This window comes from Equus przewalskii, chromosome 6 (assembly GCF_037783145.1).
Source record: "Equus przewalskii isolate Varuska chromosome 6, EquPr2, whole genome shotgun sequence".
Taxonomy (NCBI): Eukaryota; Metazoa; Chordata; class Mammalia; order Perissodactyla; family Equidae; genus Equus; species Equus przewalskii.
In genome coordinates, this window is record NC_091836.1 from 5384414 (window position 1) to 5405719 (window position 21306).

At 60.3% G+C, this 21306-nt stretch overlaps 1 protein-coding gene across 8 annotated transcripts; it reads left to right on the plus strand.

Annotated features, from left to right (window-relative positions):
• Window positions 1–18: 18 nt before the first annotated feature.
• Window positions 19–20948, plus strand: PNPLA6 (patatin like phospholipase domain containing 6). 8 transcript variants are annotated; one of them, XM_070622803.1, is made up of 35 exons: window positions 19–161; window positions 627–970; window positions 1321–1389; window positions 1719–1806; window positions 1980–2062; window positions 2211–2308; window positions 3945–4085; window positions 4175–4334; window positions 4653–4733; window positions 4877–5005; window positions 5395–5475; window positions 5562–5724; window positions 6047–6130; window positions 6413–6522; window positions 6659–6826; window positions 6910–6987; window positions 10568–10773; window positions 10990–11121; window positions 11198–11321; window positions 11731–11844; window positions 12026–12101; window positions 13857–13997; window positions 14206–14269; window positions 14512–14680; window positions 14866–15048; window positions 15216–15334; window positions 15563–15719; window positions 16072–16188; window positions 16276–16345; window positions 16789–16905; window positions 18750–19051; window positions 19905–20021; window positions 20231–20327; window positions 20431–20540; window positions 20657–20948. In XM_070622803.1, the coding sequence occupies exons 3-35, from the start codon at window positions 1363–1365 to the stop codon at window positions 20729–20731; spliced, it is 3981 nt and encodes a 1326-aa protein (XP_070478904.1). In that variant the 5' UTR covers window positions 19–161; window positions 627–970; window positions 1321–1362; the 3' UTR covers window positions 20732–20948. The 8 variants fall into 8 exon arrangements, 6 of the variants coding, with proteins under 6 accessions (XP_070478904.1, XP_070478905.1, XP_070478906.1 ...); XM_070622804.1 differs by having other exon boundaries at window positions 658–970; XR_011540768.1 differs by having other exon boundaries at window positions 50–161; window positions 16580–16905.
• The last annotated feature ends 358 nt before the right edge of the window (window positions 20949–21306 follow it).

Here is a 21306-nt window from a genome sequence, read left to right on the forward strand (position 1 = left end):
CCCCTTTAAGGTGGTGCCACACTCAGCGTGACCGGCCCCTCGCGACCTTCCAAACATGGCGGGGGCGGGGCTGCGGCGAATAATTTAAAGGGGCCGCGCCTGCGGCGCTGGGCGGAACGCTCCCGTGTTGGCGCAGAGTGGACCCTGGCTGTGGCCCCTGGGTGAGTCCGGGTTTCCGTCGCCTCCTCAGGGGCATCCCTTCTGGGGTCGTTAGCGAGCCCTCAGCTTTCCCAAGATCTGTCCTCCCCTGATTCCCGGTAGCCCCCGACTTGGTGATGCTCCCATTCCTCCCAGTTCCCGGCAGGTGTTTCTGCGCAGGTAGCCTGGTGCGCTCTAGGGTGGAAGGGGACTAGCTCTCCGTGAATTTTCCAGATAATGTCTCAAGGGCCCAGTGACTCCTCCAAATTTCCATTAATACTCTAGTGGCGCCAGAAACATCCTCGGCCTCCCAGAAAAGTCCCAATCATATTTCAGCATTCCTCAGTATCTTCCAGGGAGCCCGGTGCCCTCCCTAGACCCGCTCTCGTGCTCGAACGACCCCAGGGACGGGTCCACCCAGCTTCTGGTTTCCCCAGCAGTAGTCCTGTACTCCTCAGAATCTCTCAGTAACTTCCAGTGACCCCCAGGAATTCCAGTGTCCATGGTTACATCTCCCAGCAATGGCGCCGGCATCGTTCTCTGTCCTGCTCCGCACCGTCAGGGACCCCGTAACAACTAATACGTGACAGTAAATCTCCAGCATCAACCAAGAACATCTTGCGAGCCCACCCCACTCTGAGCGTCCCAGGACCCTTCCGAGACCTCAGCATCACCCCAGGACCCCTTGTGGGGGAGCTCCCGCCAGCACTCCCGCGCGACCCAGCCCCGGATCTCCCCGGGGGCAGGCTTGGACCGAGAATCAGGCGCCTCAGGGCCCCATGCCTTGCGGGTCCCAGTTTTCCAAGGGTGGAGCGTCCAGTTTTCGCAGCGGGTACGAGGGTGAGGCCTAAGGGGTCGGTGGGTCAGGAGTGATCAATCCCGCGGGGCAGAGGCCGGGAAGGGGGCCTCTTGCGGGAGGAAGCCGTGCCCTTCGGGGACCTGTGCGCTGGCTGCTGACAGTGGATGCTCGGTCGGCTGCCTTTCTGCCCCGGGGTGGGGTCCTAGCGGGGCCGGGAAGTCAAGTGCCCCACCCCTCTGCTCCGCTGAGCCCCTCTTGCGGTCCCCCGGCCAGCAGAGAAACCGCTCAGGCGACGGGTACGCAGGGTTGTAGGGCTTGCGGCAGGGGAGGGGCGGGCCCAGAGTGAAGACTCGCACGGCTTCCTCCTGCTTCTTATTCCCCAGGACTCCGGTCTACCAGACGGGCGGTCCAGCCAGGAAGAACTGATGGAGGCCCCGCTGCAAACAGGGATGGTAAGGGGCTGGGGCGGTTGTGCAGCGCCGCGGAGACTACAACTCCCGACGTGCTCAGCGCGCATCATCGCGTCCCCGCGAGACCAGGCTGCCCCTGTTCGGGAGGAACTACGTTTCCCGGCGTGCCCCGCGCCGCCAAACCGCTGGGAAGAGCGGTGCCCCCGGGGAGGGAGCCGCGCCGGGCCATTCTGCAGATGGGGACGCCGAGCCCCGGGCCAACTGTGACCTCCGCGGGGGCGGGGCAGAATGGGGTTCAGGGCGTCCCGGCCCCCGGGGAGGACTCGGTGGGGCGGGCATGCGATGCGCAGCCAGTGCCGTTCGTCCCGCAGGTGCTGGGCGTGATGATCGGGGCCGGACTCGCGGTGCTGGTCACGGCGGTGCTCATCCTCCTGCTGGTGCGGAGGCTTCGAGTGCCGAGTGAGGACCCGGAGGGCCCCTCCAGGAAGTCTGCGGGGTGGGGGAGCTGAAATGCCCGGGGCCCTGAGGCGGTAGAGATGGGACTTGCTGGAGTCTGCGCGCAGCATCCCCATTCCCGGCCGCGTGGGGTCTGCGTAGAGCTCATAATGCCCCTCTCCCCGCTTTGTCCCCAGAAACCCCAGCCCCGGATGGCCCGCGGTATCGATTCCGGAAGAGGGACAAAGTGCTTTTCTATGGCCGGAAGATTATGCGGAAGGTGAGTCTAGGACCCCCTGGGGCCCCGGGGCTGACCGCACGGAGGCCCCTAGTTTCCCTTCCCGATAAGGACCTCTGGGTCTGCCTGCCTCTTCGCTAGGGTCTAAACTGGCGATTGACCCGTTCCCCCCACCCCTTAATCCTCCCAGGTATCACAATCCACTTCTTCCCTGGTGGACACCTCCGTCTCCACCACTTCCCGGCCACGCATGAAGAAGAAACTTAAGATGCTCAACATTGCCAAGAAGTAAGGCTGTGCTCGGTCTACCCGGCGCTGGGGGCTATCTCAGGGGCCTTTTGAGTGATCATCCCACAGCGAAGGGGTATCTCAGGGTTCTTTGAACCCCACGAACTGTTGTGAGAGTCTTCCCACATCAGAGGGGCTATCTCTGAGCTCTCGCACACCAGACGGGCTGTCTCTGGGATCCCCATCCCCTGAGGGCTGTCTCAGTGATGTTCCCCACCTCGGGGTATCTATGAGCTGTTCGCTTTCCAGTCGGGATCTCAGACACCTTGTCCTATATGCAGGGGTCTACATCTGGGGTTTCCTTATAGGCTGTTTCGTGGGTCTCCCCACCCCAGAGGTGCCTCAGTGGGGTTATCTCAGGTATTTCTGTGACCTGCTGGAGGGGCTATCTCTAGCGTCTGTTCCTTAGGGGTTATCTCAGCAATCTCTCTACATCAGAAAGCATCTCTCTATGTCACCTCCTTGGGGGTTTTTCCACACTAAGGAGCTATTCTAGGAGTTTCTGTTCCTCAGGGGTTATTTCAAGAATTTTCTTGTACTAGAAACATAGGAAGAACATCTCAGGGGGCTCTGTCATCAGCAAAGGGCTACCTCAGGGCCTCTGAGAAAGGCTCTCCCAGACATCTCTAAGTTGGGAGCTGGCCCGGGTCTCCTGACATCCGGGGTTTACTTGAAGTTCTGTCTCACGGGTGTCTTCGCACAAAGGGGACTTCCCAGGACTGTCCACGATCAACACAGCTGCCTATGACTTGAGTTGAATGGCTATCTCTAGATTTCCCATGATCAGTTAAGGGTTTATATCTCATGTCTCCTACATCATGGGGGCTGCCTCGGTGTCTGCAGAGCCTTGAGGAGCCTCTTTATGTCTTCCTGACCATCAGAGGGCTGTCTCAGCCATCTGTGACCTGGGGAAGGGCTAGTTTAACTCAGGGGTCTGCTCATACTAGAGGGTCTATCTCAGGGATCTTGTGGCCAATGAAGGAGCTATCTCAGTAGTAACTGTGACTCGTGGGGAAGGGCTCTCCAGGTCCATGATGAGCACAGCGACTATGTCTGGATTCTCTACATGTAATGAGGGCTATCTCAGGAGTCTCTGTGACCATCAAAGGGGCTATCTTAGGGTTCTCTGAGACCTGGGAGGAAGGGCTATCTCAGGAGTCTAGTTTGTGACTACTGGAAGGGCTATTTCAGGGATCCCATGATGAACAGACGTGCTTTTTCTGGCGTCTGCTCATATCTTGGAAGGTGTGTCGGGGTCTGCCTAACTAAAGGGTCCATCTCAGGGGCCTCAGATTAGTGGAGGGACCATCACAGGGTTTTACATCAGGATCAGCAAATTTTTTCTGTATAGGGCCAGAGAGGAAACCTCTTAGGCTTGTCAGGCCACATACAACTCTGCTGCAGCTACTCCGCTCTGCCGTTGTAACATTCAGGCAGTCACCGACAATACATCAATGAATGAACACGGCCGTGTGCCAATAAAACTTTATTTACAGAAACAGATGGCGGGCCTGATTTGGCAAGCAGGCCAGAGTTTGCTGACCCTGCTCTGTGCCCTGGAGGAAGGGCTATGGGGGGGTCTCCCATCTGCCTGAGCCCTCTCCCTGCCTCCCCTGCGCCCCTCTCCTCCCACCAGGATCCTGCGCATCCAGAAAGAGGCGCCAACGCTCCAGCGGAAGGAGCCCCCACCTGCGGTGCTTGAGGCCGACCTGACGGAGGGCGACCTGGCCAACTCCCACCTGCCCTCCGAGGTGCTCTATATGCTCAAGAACGTCCGGTCAGTGTCGGGGTGCAGGCGGGGGGCTGCAGAGCTGGGGGGCCGACCTGACCGCCTGCCGCCCTCCTTTCCCCTCCGCCGTGCCACAGGGTGCTGGGCCACTTCGAGAAGCCACTCTTCCTGGAGCTCTGCCGCCACATGGTCTTCCAGAGGCTCAGCCAGGGGGACTATGTCTTCCGGCCGGGCCAGCCGGATGCCAGCATCTACGTGGTGCAGGATGGGCTGCTGGAGCTCTGTCTGCCTGGGCCTGTGAGTGGCCCACCCTCGGGGACACTGCAGCTTGGGCAGTGGTTGGGCAGTAGAGTTGGTGGTCTTCTGAGATGCACGTGCAGGAATCGGGCACAGAGGGCCCAGGGCGTCTGGGGTAGTCTACACGGTCAGCAGTGACAGTGATGGCCAGGAAATGGGTGCTGGTCAGAAGGTTTGGTGGGGTCAGGGATCCGGGCATCAGTGACCAGTGGGGTGGGTGAGGGCGAGGGCCAGTGGCATGGTCAGGGGGCGGAATGCCGGTTGGCAGGGTGGGGGCGGTCCTGGTCAGCAGCCCCCGCCCCCCTCCCCATTTCTCAGGACGGGAAGGAGTGTGTGGTGAAGGAAGTGGTCCCCGGGGACAGCGTCAACAGCCTTCTGAGCATCCTGGATGTCATCACGGTGAGTGACCAGGATGCAGGTGGAGGTGGGGAGGCTGGAGAGGAGGACGCACCCAGGGCACTGGCGTTGGGAAGAGTTTGGGGAGCAACGCGGGGGCTCCCAGCCCCTGACCTTGATTCCCCTCATGCCCCCCACACCCTCAGGGTCACCAACACCCCCAGCGCACAGTGTCCGCCCGGGCTGCCCGAGACTCCACGGTGCTGCGGCTGCCTGTGGAGGCTTTCTCCGATGTCTTCACCAAGTATCCCGAGAGCCTGGTGCGGGTGGTGCAGGTCAGCGGGCCCTCGGCCTCCCCCCACCGCCCGGGCCATCACAGGCACCTGTGAGCTGGGACCCAGCAGCCAGCAGGCGCTCGAGCTGTGCTTCTGGGCCCTGAGCAGCCAGACCTCGGGAACCCCCTGACTCCTCCTTCTAGCTTTCTGTGCCCCATCTCCCAGGCTTCTGCCGCCTGATTGTGGGTTTCTCCCTGGCTGCCCCTCTGCTCCTTCCCAGCCCCTTACTGCTCTTGACCTTGACCTTCACTCCGCCCCATCTCCTTCTCCCCATCCCCACTTAATGCTTGGTCCCAACTCGCTCCGGTTGGGGAGGGTCGGCTCCTCACTCCTTGCCCCTGGCCCCGCCCCTCTGCTGACCACGCCCCCTCCCGACCACGCCCCTGCAGATCATCATGGTGAGGCTGCAGCGGGTCACCTTCCTGGCCCTACACAACTACCTGGGTCTGACCAATGAGCTCTTCAGCCATGTAAGTTGCGTGGAAGCAGCAAAAGCTGGAGGGGGGTGTGGCGCGTGCCTCCCAGGACGTGCCACAAGGGTGCTCTCTGCCCTCAGGAGATCCAGCCCCTGCGCCTCTTCCCCAGCCCGGGCCTCCCAGCCCGCACCAGCCCCGTGCGGGGCTCCAAGCGGGTGGTCAATACCTCAGCATCCGAGGAGCCGAGGGAGACCCCTGGCCGGCCACCTGACCCCACTGGGGCCCCACTGCCTGGACCTGCAGGTACCCAAGAGGACCCTGCCTGGGCCCCTAGGGACCTGAGGCTGGCCCAGCCCCCTCTCACAGGAAGCCCAGCCTCTTGCCCCCATTCGCTGTCTCAGTTCCATTCCCCTGGGAAGCCCTTGACTAGTTACCCGGGTTCGATTCCTGTCGGGACCCCTGGCCTCTGCCCCGTGGACCCACTGGAATTGCTTTTCCCAGTCCCCCAGTTCCCAGGGATCTGAGCTGACCCCTCCCCAGGCCCCGCTCAGCTCCCCACCCCCTACCCCCAGCTCTAGACCTGCTGGCTCTGGGGAGCAGGAGCCTGAACCTGTGTCTTCTCCAGGGGACCTAGTGAAGCCCACCTCCTTGGAACCCCCCTTGGCCCCCCCGCTGAGTCGCTGCATCTCCATGCCAGTGGACATCTCAGGTTTGGGGCCGTCAAGGTTCTGGGTTTGAATGCAGGCCTGCCCGCCTGGGTTTTTCTTATCTTTGAAAAGGGAACCCTGGGAGCCCTTTCTCGTGACTATTTTGTGGGTTCTGATCGCAATGGTGTCTTCCTGACTTTGCTGGGAAGGATTCTGAGGGAGAGTGCAGTGATCGATTAGCAATGTCTGCACAGATGTGGTATCTGCCGTATAGGTAGCGATTGCTGAGACCGCAGCTGGGGTCCTTCATTCTTATTGCGTTTATTGCCGCCTGCCCACCGCAGGCTTGCAGGGCGGCCCCCGCTCGGACTTCGACATGGCCTATGAGCGTGGCCGGATCTCCGTGTCTCTGCAGGAAGAGGCCTCAGGGGGGCCCCAGGCAGCCCCCACTCGGGTAAGGCCCTGTGTCTCCCTTAGCCATCGCTAACCCTCTCCCAGGACCCGGGGCTGGATCTGGCCTGGCCAGCGGTGGAGTCCCCTGGGGAGGAGGTGGGTGGGAGCGAGGAGGTCACAGGCCCTGCCCCACACAGACCCCCACCCAGGAGCCCCGGGAACAGCCGGCCGGCGCCTGTGAATACAGCTACTGCGAAGATGAGTCGGCGACGGGGGGCTGCCCCTTCGGGCCCTACCAGGGCCGCCAGACCACCAGCATCTTTGAGGCGGCAAAGCGGGAGCTGGCCAAGCTGATGCGGATCGAGGTGGGCGGGCGGCCAGAGAGGCTGGGGGACAGGTCGGGGGCGGGGAGGTCTGGCTGGGCCACTCAACCCCCCTCCCTCGCCAGGACCCCTCCCTCCTGAACAGCCGAGTCTTGCTGCATCATGCCAAAGCTGGCACCATCATTGCCCGCCAGGGGGACCAGGTGAGCCTGACCCCTGACCTCTCTCTCTGACCTCTGATCCTCCACGTAGACCTCTCAGTCTGTGCTTTCCAACCTCTGGCCCCAGTCAGGAAGCCCAGGGTAGGAGGGTTCTGGAGGGAGGGGGCCGGACTTGAGATCCCGACTCTGCCCAGACTGCCCGTGTGACATTGGGCGCATCATCTAGAAAGTTCTTCGCTTCCTCATCTGGGAAATTGGGTAATAAGAGTCAAACCTGCTAGGCTCGTGGTGAGGCTTAAAGAGGAACTGGTCAGGCCTGAGCTCGCTAAGGTCTGCAAGGGTGACAGGCCCTGGGCCCGGGGAGCAGGGTGGGGGTCGGCCCACCTATGAGCTGGCTGGGATCTGGCCATGTCGCTTGGTCAGGTGACTCAGCTGGTACCACCATTGCAGGGGCGGGGTCCCTTCTGCAGAGGAAGCTGGGTACTTGGGGATGGGATGAGGAAGTGTGGGTGCTCTGTGGCTCCGGGGGGGGTGGGAGGGCCTGGGCCCCGCTTATCTGGGAGACTGTTGGTCCCAACCCAGCCGCAGCCTGCTAACGGTCCCCGCTCTGCAGAGGCCTCTCGGCATCTCCAGGACCTTGTTAGGGACATTACTCTGCTCTGCCTCCTTCCGAAACTTGACCCCAGTGGTCTCCCACTGGGGACAGCTTTGCCCCCCAGGGGACATTTAGCAATGTCGAGACATTTTCTATTGAGCTGGCAGGGTGCTCCTGGCATCTAGCGGGTAGAGGCTGGAGATGAAAGAATGCACAGGACAGCCCCCACGACAGAATGATCCAGGCAAACATGTCAGTAGTGTCAAGGCTGAGAAACCCCACTTTACACCGATATCCCCCAAAGCGTGTTTCATGGAAGACCCGTGTCACAAACAAGGAAGCTGGGGTCAAATACGTTTGGGAGATTCTGGCTGTTTTCTCCCCTTCCTCGAAGCTCCCAGTGAACATCATTAGCATATTTAAGGCTCTGAGAAGTCCTGCAGGAAAGAAACATGTTTCCCAATCTGATGACAAATGGCAGCCTAATATTAGTAACTCCCATTGCTATCCCAAACACAGCCTGGAAATTCTGCCTTAGAAGGTTCCAGCATGTGTGTGGGGGTGTGTCTCCTGGAGCTGTGGCCCTCCCAGGGGTCCCTGCAGTGTTCTGGCGCTCACTGGGGCTTTGTGAGGTGCCAGGCAGGTTTGTGTGGTGGATGAGGAAGGGGTCTTTGTCTCTGGGCAGTTTGTGGAACAGGGAGGCCTCTGGCTGGGCAGCTAACCAGAGAGGAGAGGGCCACCTGCTCAGTGAGTGTTTGCTATTTCCCAGGCCCTGTGCTGCCCGCTGCAGAGGCTAGAAACACCAGCGGGGTCCCCCTGCCCTTGGGAAGCCCACAGTTCTGACAGACACTCCACTCAAAGGATTACGCAAACTCTTGCAAAATCGTCTGTGCTTGTGCAAACGTCCTGTGGTGGGCAGAAACGCTGCTCTCTAGGAAACCAAAGGAAGTCAACAGGGACGGGGTCAAACAAGGGAACGGGAGCAAAGCGGTTTTTTGGGGGGTTTTTTGGTGATACTTTTATTGAGATGTAATCCACATGGTATGCAGTCCACCCATTGAAAGAGTAGAATTCAGCAAGTTGCGCAGCCACCCGCCGCTATCAATTTCAGAACAGTTTCGTCACCTTGAAAAGAAACCCCACACCCTTTCGCTGTCCGTCTCCTTCCTCCTCACCCGCCCCCGCCCTAAGCAACTCCTAGTCTTGGGTTTCTGTAGATTTGCCCGTTCTGGACATTTCCTTCAATGGAATCACACACTGTGGCCTTCTGTCTGCTTCTCTCACTGAGCACCCGGTCGGCAAGGTCTATCCACGGCGCGGCTGTGTCAGGGCCTCGCTCCCTCATGAATATTCCAGTGTGCGGATGGACCGGTTTGTGTCTCCATTCATCCGCTCACGGACAGCTGGCTTATTTCCACCTTTTGGCTCTGACGCAGGATGCCGCTGTGAACAGCCGGGGACAAATGTCGGTGTGGACGCAGCTATCTAGGAGTCCAATTGCTGGTCCTATGGCAACTCCGTTTTTAACTCTTTGAGGACCCTTTTAAATTTTTTGCCAGACTTTTCCATGGCGTCTGCACCATTTTATCTTCCCACCAGCAGTGTATGAGGATTCTGATTGCTTCACAGCCTCACACTTTTTGCTCGTAGTCAACCTAGTGGGTGTGAAGTGGTGTCTCATTGTGGTTTTGATTTGCATTTCCCTAGTGACTCATGGTTTTGAGCATCTTTTCATGTGCTTATTGGCCATTTATTTGTTGTCTTTGGAGAAGCGTTTATTCAGAGCCTTTGCCCATTTTTAAATTGGCTTGTCTTTCTATTATTGAGTTGTAAGAGGGTTTTTTTTTTTTTTTTTGGCGAGGAAGAGTGGCCCTGAGCTAACATCTGTTGCCCATCTTCCTCTTATTTATTTATTTTTTTTGTCTCCCAAGCCCCAGTACATCGTTGTATATCCTACTTGTATGTCCTTCTAATTCTTTTATATGGGATGCCACCTCAGCATGGCTTGATGAGCGGTGTGTAGGCCTGTGCCCAGGATCTGAACCAGCGAACCCTGGGCTGCTAAAGAGGAGCCCGTGAACTTAACCACTATGCCACCCTGCCAGCTCCTATAGGAGTTCTTTATCTGTTCTGGATTCAAGACCCTTAGCAGATATCTATTTTGCAAATATTTTCTCCCAGCCCATGGCCTGCCCATTCACTGTTTTTGTTTGTTTTTTGAAGCCCAAAAGTTTTCAATTTTGATGAAGTCCAATTTATTTTTTATTTTGTTGCTTGGGCTTTTGGTGTCATAGCCAAGAATCCATTGCCAAATTCAAGGTCACGAACGTTGACCCCTACATCTTCTTCTAAGAGTTTTATAGTTTTAGTTCTTTTCTTTTTTTTTGGTGAGGAAGATCGGCCCTGAGCTAACATCTGTTACCAATCTTCCTTTTTTTTTCTTCTCCCCAAAGCCCCAGCACATAGCTGTATATCCTAGTTGTAGGTCATTCTAGTTCTTCCATGTGGGACACCACCACAGCATGGCTTGATGAGCGGTGTGTAGGTCTGTGCCCAGGATCCAAACCAGCAAACCCTGGGTCACCAAAGTGGAGTGCATGAACTTAACCACTCGGCCGTGGGGCCGGCCCCATAGTTTTAGTTTGTACATTCGTGTCTTTGATCCATTTTGATATGGTATAAGGTGAGGACCCAACGTTACTCTTTTCCATGTGGGTATCCAGTTACCCAGCAGAGGCAAAGAGGATCTAAGCTCAGCCAGGGTGCTGTATAACCAGTCCTTGCAGCCTCTTGCTGGCTGTGTTAATTCATGGGCCTTAACCTGGGCTGAGTTTGGTGATCCATTAGCAATGTCTGCCCTGAGTGCTGAATAGAAGTATAGGTACATATGCTGCTCAGCTAAGAGCTATCCAAAGCCTTCACTCCCTCCTAACTTCTTCCTCAGCCCTTCCAGTAGAGTGCCTAGATGTGAGGTGGAGGTGGGAGGGTTGCCCTTGTGTCCATCTCCTGGCTCCTACCCCTCCACAGGACGTCAGCCTGCACTTCGTGCTCTGGGGCTGCCTGCACGTCTACCAGCGCATGATCGACAAGGCTGAGGACGTGTGCCTGTTCGTGGCCCAGCCCGGGGAGCTGGTGGGGCAGCTGGCGGTGCTCACGGGCGAGCCCCTCATCTTCACGCTGCGGGCCCAGCGCGACTGCACCTTCCTTCGGATCTCCAAGTCTGATTTCTACGAGTACGGCTGGGCCCCATGTTAGGGGGGGAGTGACGCTCGCAGGGCCCTGACCAACTCCATTCTGCCTTGGGAGAGGCCGTGCCTCTGGACACCACTGCCTTTCCAGCGCAGCTTTGAGCCCTCACTGTCGCACCTCCAGGGCGCCACCCGCCCTCTCTGCTCCCTAAGGGCTGTTGCAGGCGCCCCCGGCCCATGCACCCCCGCCCTCCCCTACAGGATCATGCGCGCACAGCCCAGCGTGGTGCTGAGCGCCGCGCACACGGTGGCCGCGAGGATGTCGCCCTTCGTGCGCCAGATGGACTTCGCCATCGACTGGACGTCGGTGGAGGCGGGACGCGCGCTCTACAGGTGCAGCCCCCGCCCCCACCTCACCGCCCCGGCTCTGCCTACGACCGCCCGGAGCCTGACCCCCCATCCACCGCAGGCAGGGCGACCGCTCCGACTGCACCTACATCGTGCTCAACGGGCGGCTGCGCAGCGTCATCCAGCGCGGCAGCGGCAAGAAGGAGCTGGTGGGCGAGTACGGCCGCGGGGACCTCATCGGCGTGGTGAGCGCGGCCCCACCCACCGACCTCTGACCTCTCCCAGGCCAGACTCCCTCTCCTCCCAGCACGCAAGTCATCTCGGGGAACCTGCTGGGGCGGTGAACGAGACCCGCGACCTCTGACCTCACCCAGTCCCTTTTTCCCGCTCCTCTCCGTGGGGTGAATCTGATCTGACTCCGTCCCCAGATCTCTCTCCATCAGAAGAGGGTCCCCCGCCCGGCGCGCATGCCTGTCCTCTCCCTCTCCTGGCAGCCCCAATGGGTAGCGAGGTTTGGTGCCCTCCAGCCCCATCTCGGGGACTCTCTGGATGGGGCGGTACCGCCTCCTCTCTGCTCCCCGCGGTCGGCCTCCCCCTTACCTGTCTCAGGCCTGCCGGACCCCCGCAGCCCGGGTCATGCACACGGTCCCCCAGGTGGAGGCGCTGACACGGCAGCCGCGCGCCACGACGGTGCACGCAGTGCGCGACACGGAGCTGGCCAAACTCCCCGAGGGCACCTTGGGCCACATCAAACGTCGGTACCCGCAGGTGCGCCGACGGGACGTGGGCTGCTCTCTTGATGGGGGCGGGGTCAGGGTGGGGGTGGAGTCCCCGAGCGGGGGTGGGGCTCAGGTAACTGGGACCCAGGCGCCCCGGTAGAGGAGGGAAGGGTGGGACTCGCACAGTTGCCCCTCCAGTCTCACTGGACCGCCGGCCTCCGACGCCGCAGGTGGTGACCCGCCTCATCCACCTGCTGAGCCAGAAAATTCTGGGGAATTTGCAGCAGCTGCAAGGACCCTTCCCAGGTGAGAGCCGGCCGGTCCCCGGGAATGCTGGGGGATGTAGTCCGACGCCTGGGACGTGTGGGGCGAGGGAGCCCTAACCCCAGGGCAGGCTGGGAATCGGAGTCCGGCTCTCGGCGGGGTTTGAAGCCGGAAGCTGGACCGGAGTTCCGGTGCATGCTGGGGGAGGGAGTTTGGGTTCCTGGGCATGCCGGGAAATGGAGTCCCAAGACCCAGCGTATGCTGGGTTACGGAATGGAAGGTATCAGTCGTGCTGAGGGGCGGAGGCCTTATCGGCGAGCTTGGTTCTGGGGGTCAGGGCCTGCTGACGGATGGAGTCCATATCTTGAACATACGGAGAAACGGAGTCCTAGACCAGAGTATGCTGGGAAATTGAGTCCATACAGTGGTGTTTGGGGCCCATGGCATGTTGGGAAGCGGCTTCTGAAGTTACCGATGTGCTGGGAGGTGTGGTTCCCTTGCCCATGGCATGCTGGGAGGTGTAGTTCTTGACCCGGCACATGCTGGTCTCCCTGGCGAATGGAGTCAGATTCGAGGTTTGCCAAAAAATGGGTTTGAGGGTCTACATTATGGCGACCCGACCCTGGCCCAGCCGGGCAATTTCTTTGCCCCTTCCTCCCCAGGGGCTTCTGCCCCGTCAGCCCTGATGTCAGCATCCCCTGGGGCAGGGCGGGGGTGAACTGTGGCCAAGAACCGCACCCCCCCGCCCGCCCCCGCCATGCCCAGGGTCTTCCCGGACGGATTTCTTCCCCAGTCCCGCACTGTGTACACAGATGCCCATTCTCTCCCATCCGGCTGCCCCGGCCACCCTTGACGATCCTGGGGCAGCCGTGGGGGCAGAAACATTGAGATGTTGGACCTCCCAGAGCCCCTCTGTTGATGTTCTGCAGGAAAGGAAGTTTCAGAGCCCGTAGTAAGTGCTAGGAGGCACCGTGCTAGGCACGGGGTGGGAGAGTACACAGGACAGACGGGGTCCTGAGAGGGGTGTACAGCTTGGCCGGCAAGACGTAATTCTAAAATTACAAAGGAAGAGTGCAATGTCAGATGTGTACTGTCCAGAGCACAAAAGAGGGTCTTGATGGAGAAGAGAAAGCTTTTCTGAGGACAGTGAGTTGACACTTGATGAATGAGATGGGGCCGGACATTGAAGAGAACTACAGAGGCTCTGCACACAGGCCTTGGTAGTTTTGAAACACTTCAAGGAAGAAGTGTGGGGGTGGGGGGTAGTAACGGGGGCAGGGGGCAGGTCAGGCTGGGAGCTGGGCAAAGACATTTGAGCTTGTTCAGACTTACAGGCAGCCTCCAGAGGGGAGGAGGCAGCGAGAGGTCCAGGCAAGATATGGGGATTGGTGGCTTGGTCTAAGGTGTTAGTGCAGAAGCTGGGAAGCAATAGATGGGTCAAAAACATACTTATTCCTGCCTAGTTTTGTGTTCAAGACCCTTCAGTGGACAGAGGCACCAAGTCCAGACTGGGGTGGGGCTGCGATTAGGTCCACGCGGGAAGAGTGGAGAATCAGAATGGTTGTGTTGTTGTGTAATGGGTCCCCTTGAGGAGATTAGGGCCCCAGCTGAAGGTCAGGTGGCTAGGTCTTATCAAGACGGTGGACAGTGGGTGAGGCTGTGGGTCCCGGACTGAGGCTGTGACCTTGGCTGTGGCTTTGTTGAGCCCCAGCTGGGGGATGGGGGGCAGGGATTTCTGAGAACGAGGAGGCAGACACAGGACTGCCCAGCCAATCTCATCCCTTGGGGTCTCGGCAGGCTCGGGGCTAGGCGTCCCCGCCCACTCGGAGCTCACCAACCCAGCCAGTAACCTGGCAACAGTGGCAGTCCTGCCCGTGTGTGCCGAGGTGCCCATGGTGGCCTTCATGCTGGAGCTGCAGCATGCACTGCAAGCCATCGGTCAGTCGGGGGAAGGGGTGTGGGCGAGGGCAGGCCATTGGTCACTGGGACTGGCCATTGGTCTGTGTGGGCGGGGTGTTGGCCAATGAGTGGACATGCCTGAGTGGGTCAGTGGGGAGTGGGGTGGGGTATTCTCTTCTGGGAGATGGGAGAGGCCCCCAGCTCTGTTGACCTGGGTTCCTAACTCCCCTTCCTCATCCATCCCCAGGCCCCACACTCCTCCTCAACAGTGACATCATCCGGGCGCGCCTGGGGGCCTCTGCATTGGATAGGTGAGTTACTAGGATCCCTTCAGATCTGGTTCGGGTTCTAGGCTGTGAAACAAGGAGCGTCTGTCCCACTCATCTGGTCCCTGGGGAGACGATGGGGTGAATCCACTCTTGAAGGGCACAGACATGCTGTGGGGGCTTGGGTGTCTAAGTCTCCTTGCCCCCAGCAATTTAGCTACATGGTCTCTGGGGAGCATGGGAAACGTGATCAGCCTGAGGATGATGCTCCCCCGCTCCACCCCCAGCATCCAAGAGTTCCGGCTGTCAGGGTGGCTGGCCCAGCAGGAGGACGCGCACCGCATCGTGCTCTACCAGACAGACACGTCGCTGACGCCTTGGACCGTGCGCTGCCTGCGGCAGGCCGACTGCATCCTCATCGTGGGCCTGGGTGACCAGGAGCCCACTCTCGGCCAGGTCCGGAGACCATGCACAGTGACCCCACTCCCGGGACCCCATCCCCTGCCCTCCTGTGCCTGCGCTGGGCCACGTGCACCGTCACGGTGAGGCTAGGCGACCAGGGACCCCAGCTCAGCCAGGTGCGGGGGGGCGGGGAGGGAATGATCGGTGATTGGTGACTTCCGCCCTCCGCTCCCCCGCAGCTGGAGCAGATGCTGGAGAACACGGCGGTACGCGCCCTCAAGCAGCTGGTCCTGCTGCACCGTGAGGAGAGCCCGGGCCCCGCGCGCACCGTGGAGTGGCTCAACATGCGCAGCTGGTGCTCGGGGCACCTGCACCTGCGCTGTCCACGCCGCCTCTTCTCGCGCCGCAGCCCTGCCAAGCTGGTGAGGGCAGGGGGCTTGGAGAGGGACCCTCCCTATTTTCAGGGGCGTGGCCACTGGGGGCGTGGCTTAGAGGCCCACGGGGCTGGGGCGGCTCAGTGGAGGTCCAGATGCCGCCTCCTGCACCCACGTCCTCATAGGTCACGTCTCCCTCCCCTCACCCCCCGCAGCACGAGCTCTATGAGAAGGTTTTCTCGAGGCGCGCGGACCGGCACAGCGACTTCTCCCGCCTGGCGCGGGTGCTCACAGGCAACACCATCGCGCTGGTGCTGGGCGGGGGCGGGGCCAGGTGAGGGTGGGGCCGGCACTGGGGGCGGGGCTTGCCCCTGGGCACACCCTGTGGGGCGGGGCCACAATGTCTGATGGGTGGAGCTTGCCCCCTGGAGGAGATCCCCGTTGGAGCTTGGAACGGGGCTAGCACCTCGTTCCTTGCCAGTGGGGGAAATAGGAGAAGGGGAGCCCCTGGGCCAGGGCCTAGGGCATCCCCCGAGGGTCACTGGGTCTCTCGCCCTTGCAGAGGCTGTTCACACATCGGAGTGCTGAAGGCGTTAGAGGAGGCCGGGGTCCCCGTGGACCTGGTGGGCGGCACGTCCATCGGCTCCTTCATCGGAGCCTTGTACGCCGAGGAGAGAAGTGCCAGCCGCACTAAGCAGCGGGCCCGGGAGTGGGCCAAGGTGTGTGTTGGGGGGTGCACCCCACCGCAGGAGCACCCTGAAACCTGATCCCGGAGGGGCTTCTGGGCTTCCCCTGGCCCTTGCTGACTTAATCTGTGAACCCACCCCCCCGGACCCTTATAGAGACACCTCCTGGACCTTGGGTGGTCCCTTGTGGCCTCGTGGCTACTGACCCTAGTCCTCAACTCAGCTTGAGAGTCAAGAGCCTCAGTGACCACGTCGTTAGCAGCCCTGGGTTACTCCTGTTTGACCCTCGGTGACCACGTCGTCGTCCCTGAGTGCTCTCTGCTCACTCCCAGTTGGTGACCCCAAGTGACTCCTGTTTGACCCCAGCCGGTCCCCCTGCCCCTAGAGCATGACGTCGGTGCTGGAGCCCGTGCTGGACCTCACCTACCCCGTCACCTCCATGTTCACGGGGTCCGCCTTCAACCGCAGCATCCACCGAGTCTTCCAGGACAAGCAGATTGAGGTGCACCCTCCCCCCACGGCCGCCCTGCCCCCACCCCTCCCCACAGGGGTCCCCCCTCCTCCCCTACCTTGGTCCCTGTCCCCATAGGACCTGTGGCTGCCATACTTTAACGTGACCACGGACATCACCGCCTCGGCCATGCGTGTCCACAAAGATGGTGGGTGCCCCCGGCTGGCCCCACCACAGGCACCGTGGCCGCGTGGGGAGGGGGTACAGGGAGGGCAGTTGAGCGTCTGGGACACTGTTAACACGAGTGACCATCCACCCTGGCCTAATTGCGACCACTAACTGCCACCCACTAATGCCCTGGAGGCCCCAGGTATGTCTGTCCCTAAGGGTGGGGGGCCGTGAAGCTAGCTGGGCGCCTCACGCCCTCACGCCATCCCCGCAGGCTGCGTGTGGCGCTACGTCCGGGCCAGTGCCTCCTACTGCCCCTACCTGCCCCCGCTCTGTGACCCCAAGGACGGGCACCTACTGGTGGACGGGTGCTACGTCAACAACGTGCCAGGTCAGCAAGCCCACCAGGCTGGCCGGGCCTGCGAGAGTGTCTGAGCGTGTCTGTGCGTGTCTGTGTCTGTGTCTGTGTGTCCCGCCGGGCAGGCTCCCTGTGGCGATACGTGCGCGCCAGCATGACGCTTTCGGGCTACCTGCCGCCGCTGTGCGACCCGAAGGATGGGCACCTCCTCATGGACGGCGGTTACATCAACAACCTGCCAGGCAAGTGGCTGCCCGCTGACGCTTGCCCACGCGCACACATGCACAGGCGCACACACGGGCAGGAGGGCCACGGGCAGGCACACGGGCAGACAGGCACACAGGAGGACACACGCACAAGCAGATTGCGCAGGGCTCCGGACGCACACACATGCACACTCAGGTGTGCAGGCAGATGTGTGAGTGTGCCCAAGGACAGGAAGGCATGCAGTTGAAAAGTGTACCCGCGTGCTATGTTAGAACACAAAAAGACACACACAGACGTGTGTACATGCGTGGCAGGAAAGATGAGGATAAAATGGGTCATCTTTCTGCGTGCACACCAGCTACATGTCTGCTCACACGCACACATTCTTGCAGATGCTCACGTGGCAGGTAGGGTCCTCACTCACTTGTGTGCACATGGTCAGACACACGTGCACAAGTCAATATGTTCGTTGGCGAAATAGGGCACGTCTTCCCACAGCTGTCTATCCACACTCACTCCGCCAGCTCCCTCAGGTGTGCCTGAGTGTACACACGCAGACAGGTGAGGCACCGACGTGACCAAGTTATGGTTTCTTTCACACCCACTGACTTGACACGTGCAGGTGAGAGGCGGGTGGCTCTGCAGCTTGGAATGTCACGCGCCCAGAAGCACATGCCCACAAATAGACACCTGCCCTAGCTGCCTGTGCACTCGAGGTCCCATAGGCCAGGGCTCGCAAACTCCGCCCTGCAGGCCAAATCTGGCCCCCTGCTTGATTTTGTAAATAAAGTTCTATTGGCACACAGCCATGCCCAGTCGTCTACACGTTTCCTGCGGCTGCTTTTGCACAGCAGAGTGGAGTAGTTGCGACAGAGACCATGTGGCCTGCAAAGCCAAAGTTACCCTCTCTCAGGCTCTTTACAGAAAGAGCTTGCTGACTCCTGCCGTAGGTGCTCATACAGACACACGCACTAAAACCAGCACACACGAGTGAGCAGGTGTGTACGACCCACAGGTGGACAGTCACACTTGGACGCACAAGGAAATGTATACACACGCCAATCTAGGCACATGTGGACTGCAATGAATACAGACAGGTGTGGGTGGGTGTACAGAGAGGTAGGCACACCCAGAGGTGTGTATTAACACACGGAGAGGAGACACACACAGACAATGGGGATGTGTGCAGACACACACAGATGCACAAACAAGCTCGTGAGGGCCCCAGGCACAGTCAGGTGTCTTTGGGGGCTGAGCCTGGCTATAGGACGCTGTCCCCTTCCCCCGGGCTCCCCCATACCCACTCAGGGACCCTCAGTGGGGCACATGGATGTGCAGACACACCACCCACCTCACTGGGCCATCACCCCATCCATCACCCGCTCTGTCCTGCTCCCCGAACCTCCTCGTCCCTCCTCATTGCTCTCTGTCCCTGTCTCAGCCCCGAGGTCCCTCTTTCCACCTGGACGCCCTGCCTCCTGCTGTCTTTACCCCTGGATCTCTCTCTCTGGGTCAGTGTTCCCGCCCTCTGTCTCCCTGCCTCTCTCTGTCTCCTGGTGTCCTTACAACTCTGTCTCTCTGCGTCGCTCTCCTTCCACTTCTCTGTCCCACCTCCATGTCTGACCTCCCAGCGACTTTGTCCCTCTGCCTCCATCTCCTCCATCCTTCTGGCCCTGGTTCCCCAGACCTAAAGCCCCAACCCCTTGGCCCATCTCCTCAACGTCACTGGCATCGATTTGCATCCCCTTTGTGGGCCTGCACGGTGTTTGCATGGTTTTCCTCTTGCGTGCCCATTTGCACGATGGTGTTGGTGGAGCTGGTTGAACACCCCCACCCCGGGCCCAGTGGGGAGCCACCCACTGACCCCCCTGCCCCACAGCGGACATCGCCCGCAGCATGGGTGCCAAGACGGTCATCGCCATCGACGTTGGGAGCCAGGACGAGACGGACCTCAGCACCTACGGGGACAGTCTGTCGGGCTGGTGGCTGCTGTGGAAGCGGCTGAACCCCTGGGCAGACAAGATCAAGGTTCCAGACATGGCCGAGATCCAGTCCCGCCTGGCCTATGTGTCGTGCGTGCGGCAGCTGGAGGTCGTCAAGTCCAGCTCCTACTGCGAGTACCTGCGCCCGCCCATCGACTGCTTCAAGACCATGGACTTCGGGAAGTTCGACCAGATCTATGTGAGCGGCTTGGAGCTACACGGTGCCAGTATGGTGGGCTGGCAGAGCTTTACTACTGAGAGCCCGGAGGAACACGATGGGAAGGATTCTGAGGCTCCATTCCCAAAGGGGATCCGTGGGGAGTAGATCAGTGATCGATTAGTGATGTCTGCAGTGAGTGTGGTTAGGGGATGTGGCTGGGCATGTGCTATATAAGAACTAAGTTTTTTATGGTGTGCCAGCCGCACTGCCTCAAGCACTGGGTAGAGGTTTCTAGTGCTGTTTCTGCATTGGTGGGATAGGAACAGTGGTCGGTTAGTAATGTCTGCCACAAGTCTCAGAGAGCAATGTAGCAGTATGTGCCATGTGCTACTGGCCCTGAAAAATGTGTCATAGCTCACGTCAACAGAAATTGATCAGCAGCTGCTGCCTGGAGCTCTGAGTAAGAATGTCTGAGCCCTTTCTGGGTTCACTGGGAAATCATGCTGTGATGGATTAGTGATGTCTGTTACAGGCGTGGGAGGTGGTGATATCCATGCATGTACCCCATATTTGCAGACGTTGCAGTAAGCTTGCACACCACCATCCTGTGCCATTTGGTACTTGGCACACTGCATGGGGCTAAGTGGGAAAGAATGTGGGAAGATGGATTGCTTGTGTCTGGCAGTGGCACAGGAAGGGGGACATGGGACGAACGTGCTACTTAGGGCTGACTCGGAAGTAGGTTTAGTCTCAAATGCCAGCTCCCCCAGAGCGTCAGACTTCTGAAGGGCCAGGGAAAGGGCATACAGAGAGGGGCTAAGCAGAGAGGATGAGGCAGAGAAGACCATCTGGGGGGCTGCAGGCGTGGCCACAGCCTCCTCGTTTCCTGCAGGATGTGGGCTACCAGTACGGGAAGGCCGTGTTTGGGGTCTGGAGCCGGAGCGACATCATTGAAAAGATGCTCACTGACCGGCGGTCTGCTGACCTCAATGAGAGCCGCCGTGCGGACGTAAGCCCGTGACCTCCCTGACGGGGTCACTCTGACAACAGATTCCCCCCAACCCCCCTGGGTCTCCCCCAAATCCCAGGTGACCCCAGACTTCCCTGGGTTTCACTGAGCTCTTCAGACCAGAGAGCTCCCCCCAGGGGAGCTCTGAGCCCCCGAGACACCCCAGGACCCCCTGGACCCCCCAAGAACCTCACCCCCATCACCCACAGGTGCTGGCCTTCCCCAGCTCTGGCTTCACCGACTTGGCCGAGATCGTGTCCCGGATCGAGCCCCCCACGAGCTACGTTTCCGATGGCTGTGCTGATGGTGGGGGCTGAGGGCACCCCCGGAGGGTGGGCTGGGCCGGGGGCAATGGGAGATGGCGGGAGATGGCAGCCCGGGCTCACCTCCACCTGCTCCCCGCTTCCAGGGGAGGAGTCCGATTGCCTGACCGAGTACGAGGAGGAGGCGGGCCCCGAATGCTCGCGGGACGAAGGCGGCTCTCCCGAGGGCGCGAGCCCCAGCACCGCCTCCGAGCGGGTGAGGCCGGCGGCCGGGGGCTCCCATGGGCGCGGGCGGTGACACGGCTGACGCGTGCTGAGGGACGTGGCCCGTGCACTGTGACACACGCGTGCGTGGCACACCTGTCCCCGCAGGAGGAGGAGAAGTCCATTCTCCGGCACCGGCACTGTCCACCCCAGGACTCTCCGAGCTCTGCAGTGGACTCCTGAGGGCCTCAGAGCGTCCCCCCTGGGGCTGGGCTGGGGCGGGCCCTGTTGGGGTGGCTCACTCCCCCTCTGCCTGCTGCTATGCCTGCCACCCTTCTGGGTCCCCCTTAACCCCCAGCCGCCAGGGCCCACACACTGGACTGCCCATCCCCCGAGGGGAGGGGCAGTGATGCACTGATGACCCTTGATCGTCACTCCAATAAACCTTCCCCTCTTGGAAGTGGCCTCATGGTGTCTTTGGGTTCAGGGGGCACCTTGCCCCACCTGCCATGCCCAGGATGGCTGGGGCGGGGGCCTGAAGCAGCGTTGAGCTTGTCCAATGACCTGTGTGCCCAGCCTCAGGCCACACTTCCCCCTCTGTGAGTGCCACCCCGGAATCCATTTGTAGTCCCACTGAGCGCTGGTTCCAACCACAGGGCATTTGCATGCCGTGTACACCCCTTGGGGATCACAGATGCCCCCAGGTGCATCCTGGCACCCCTCATTTTCCCTCCCAGGTTCCCACAGCCTCTGCCCCTCGGCTGGTCCTACTGTGTGCAGGTGCTCTGTTTCCTCTTTGCCCCTACTGGGTGCACTAC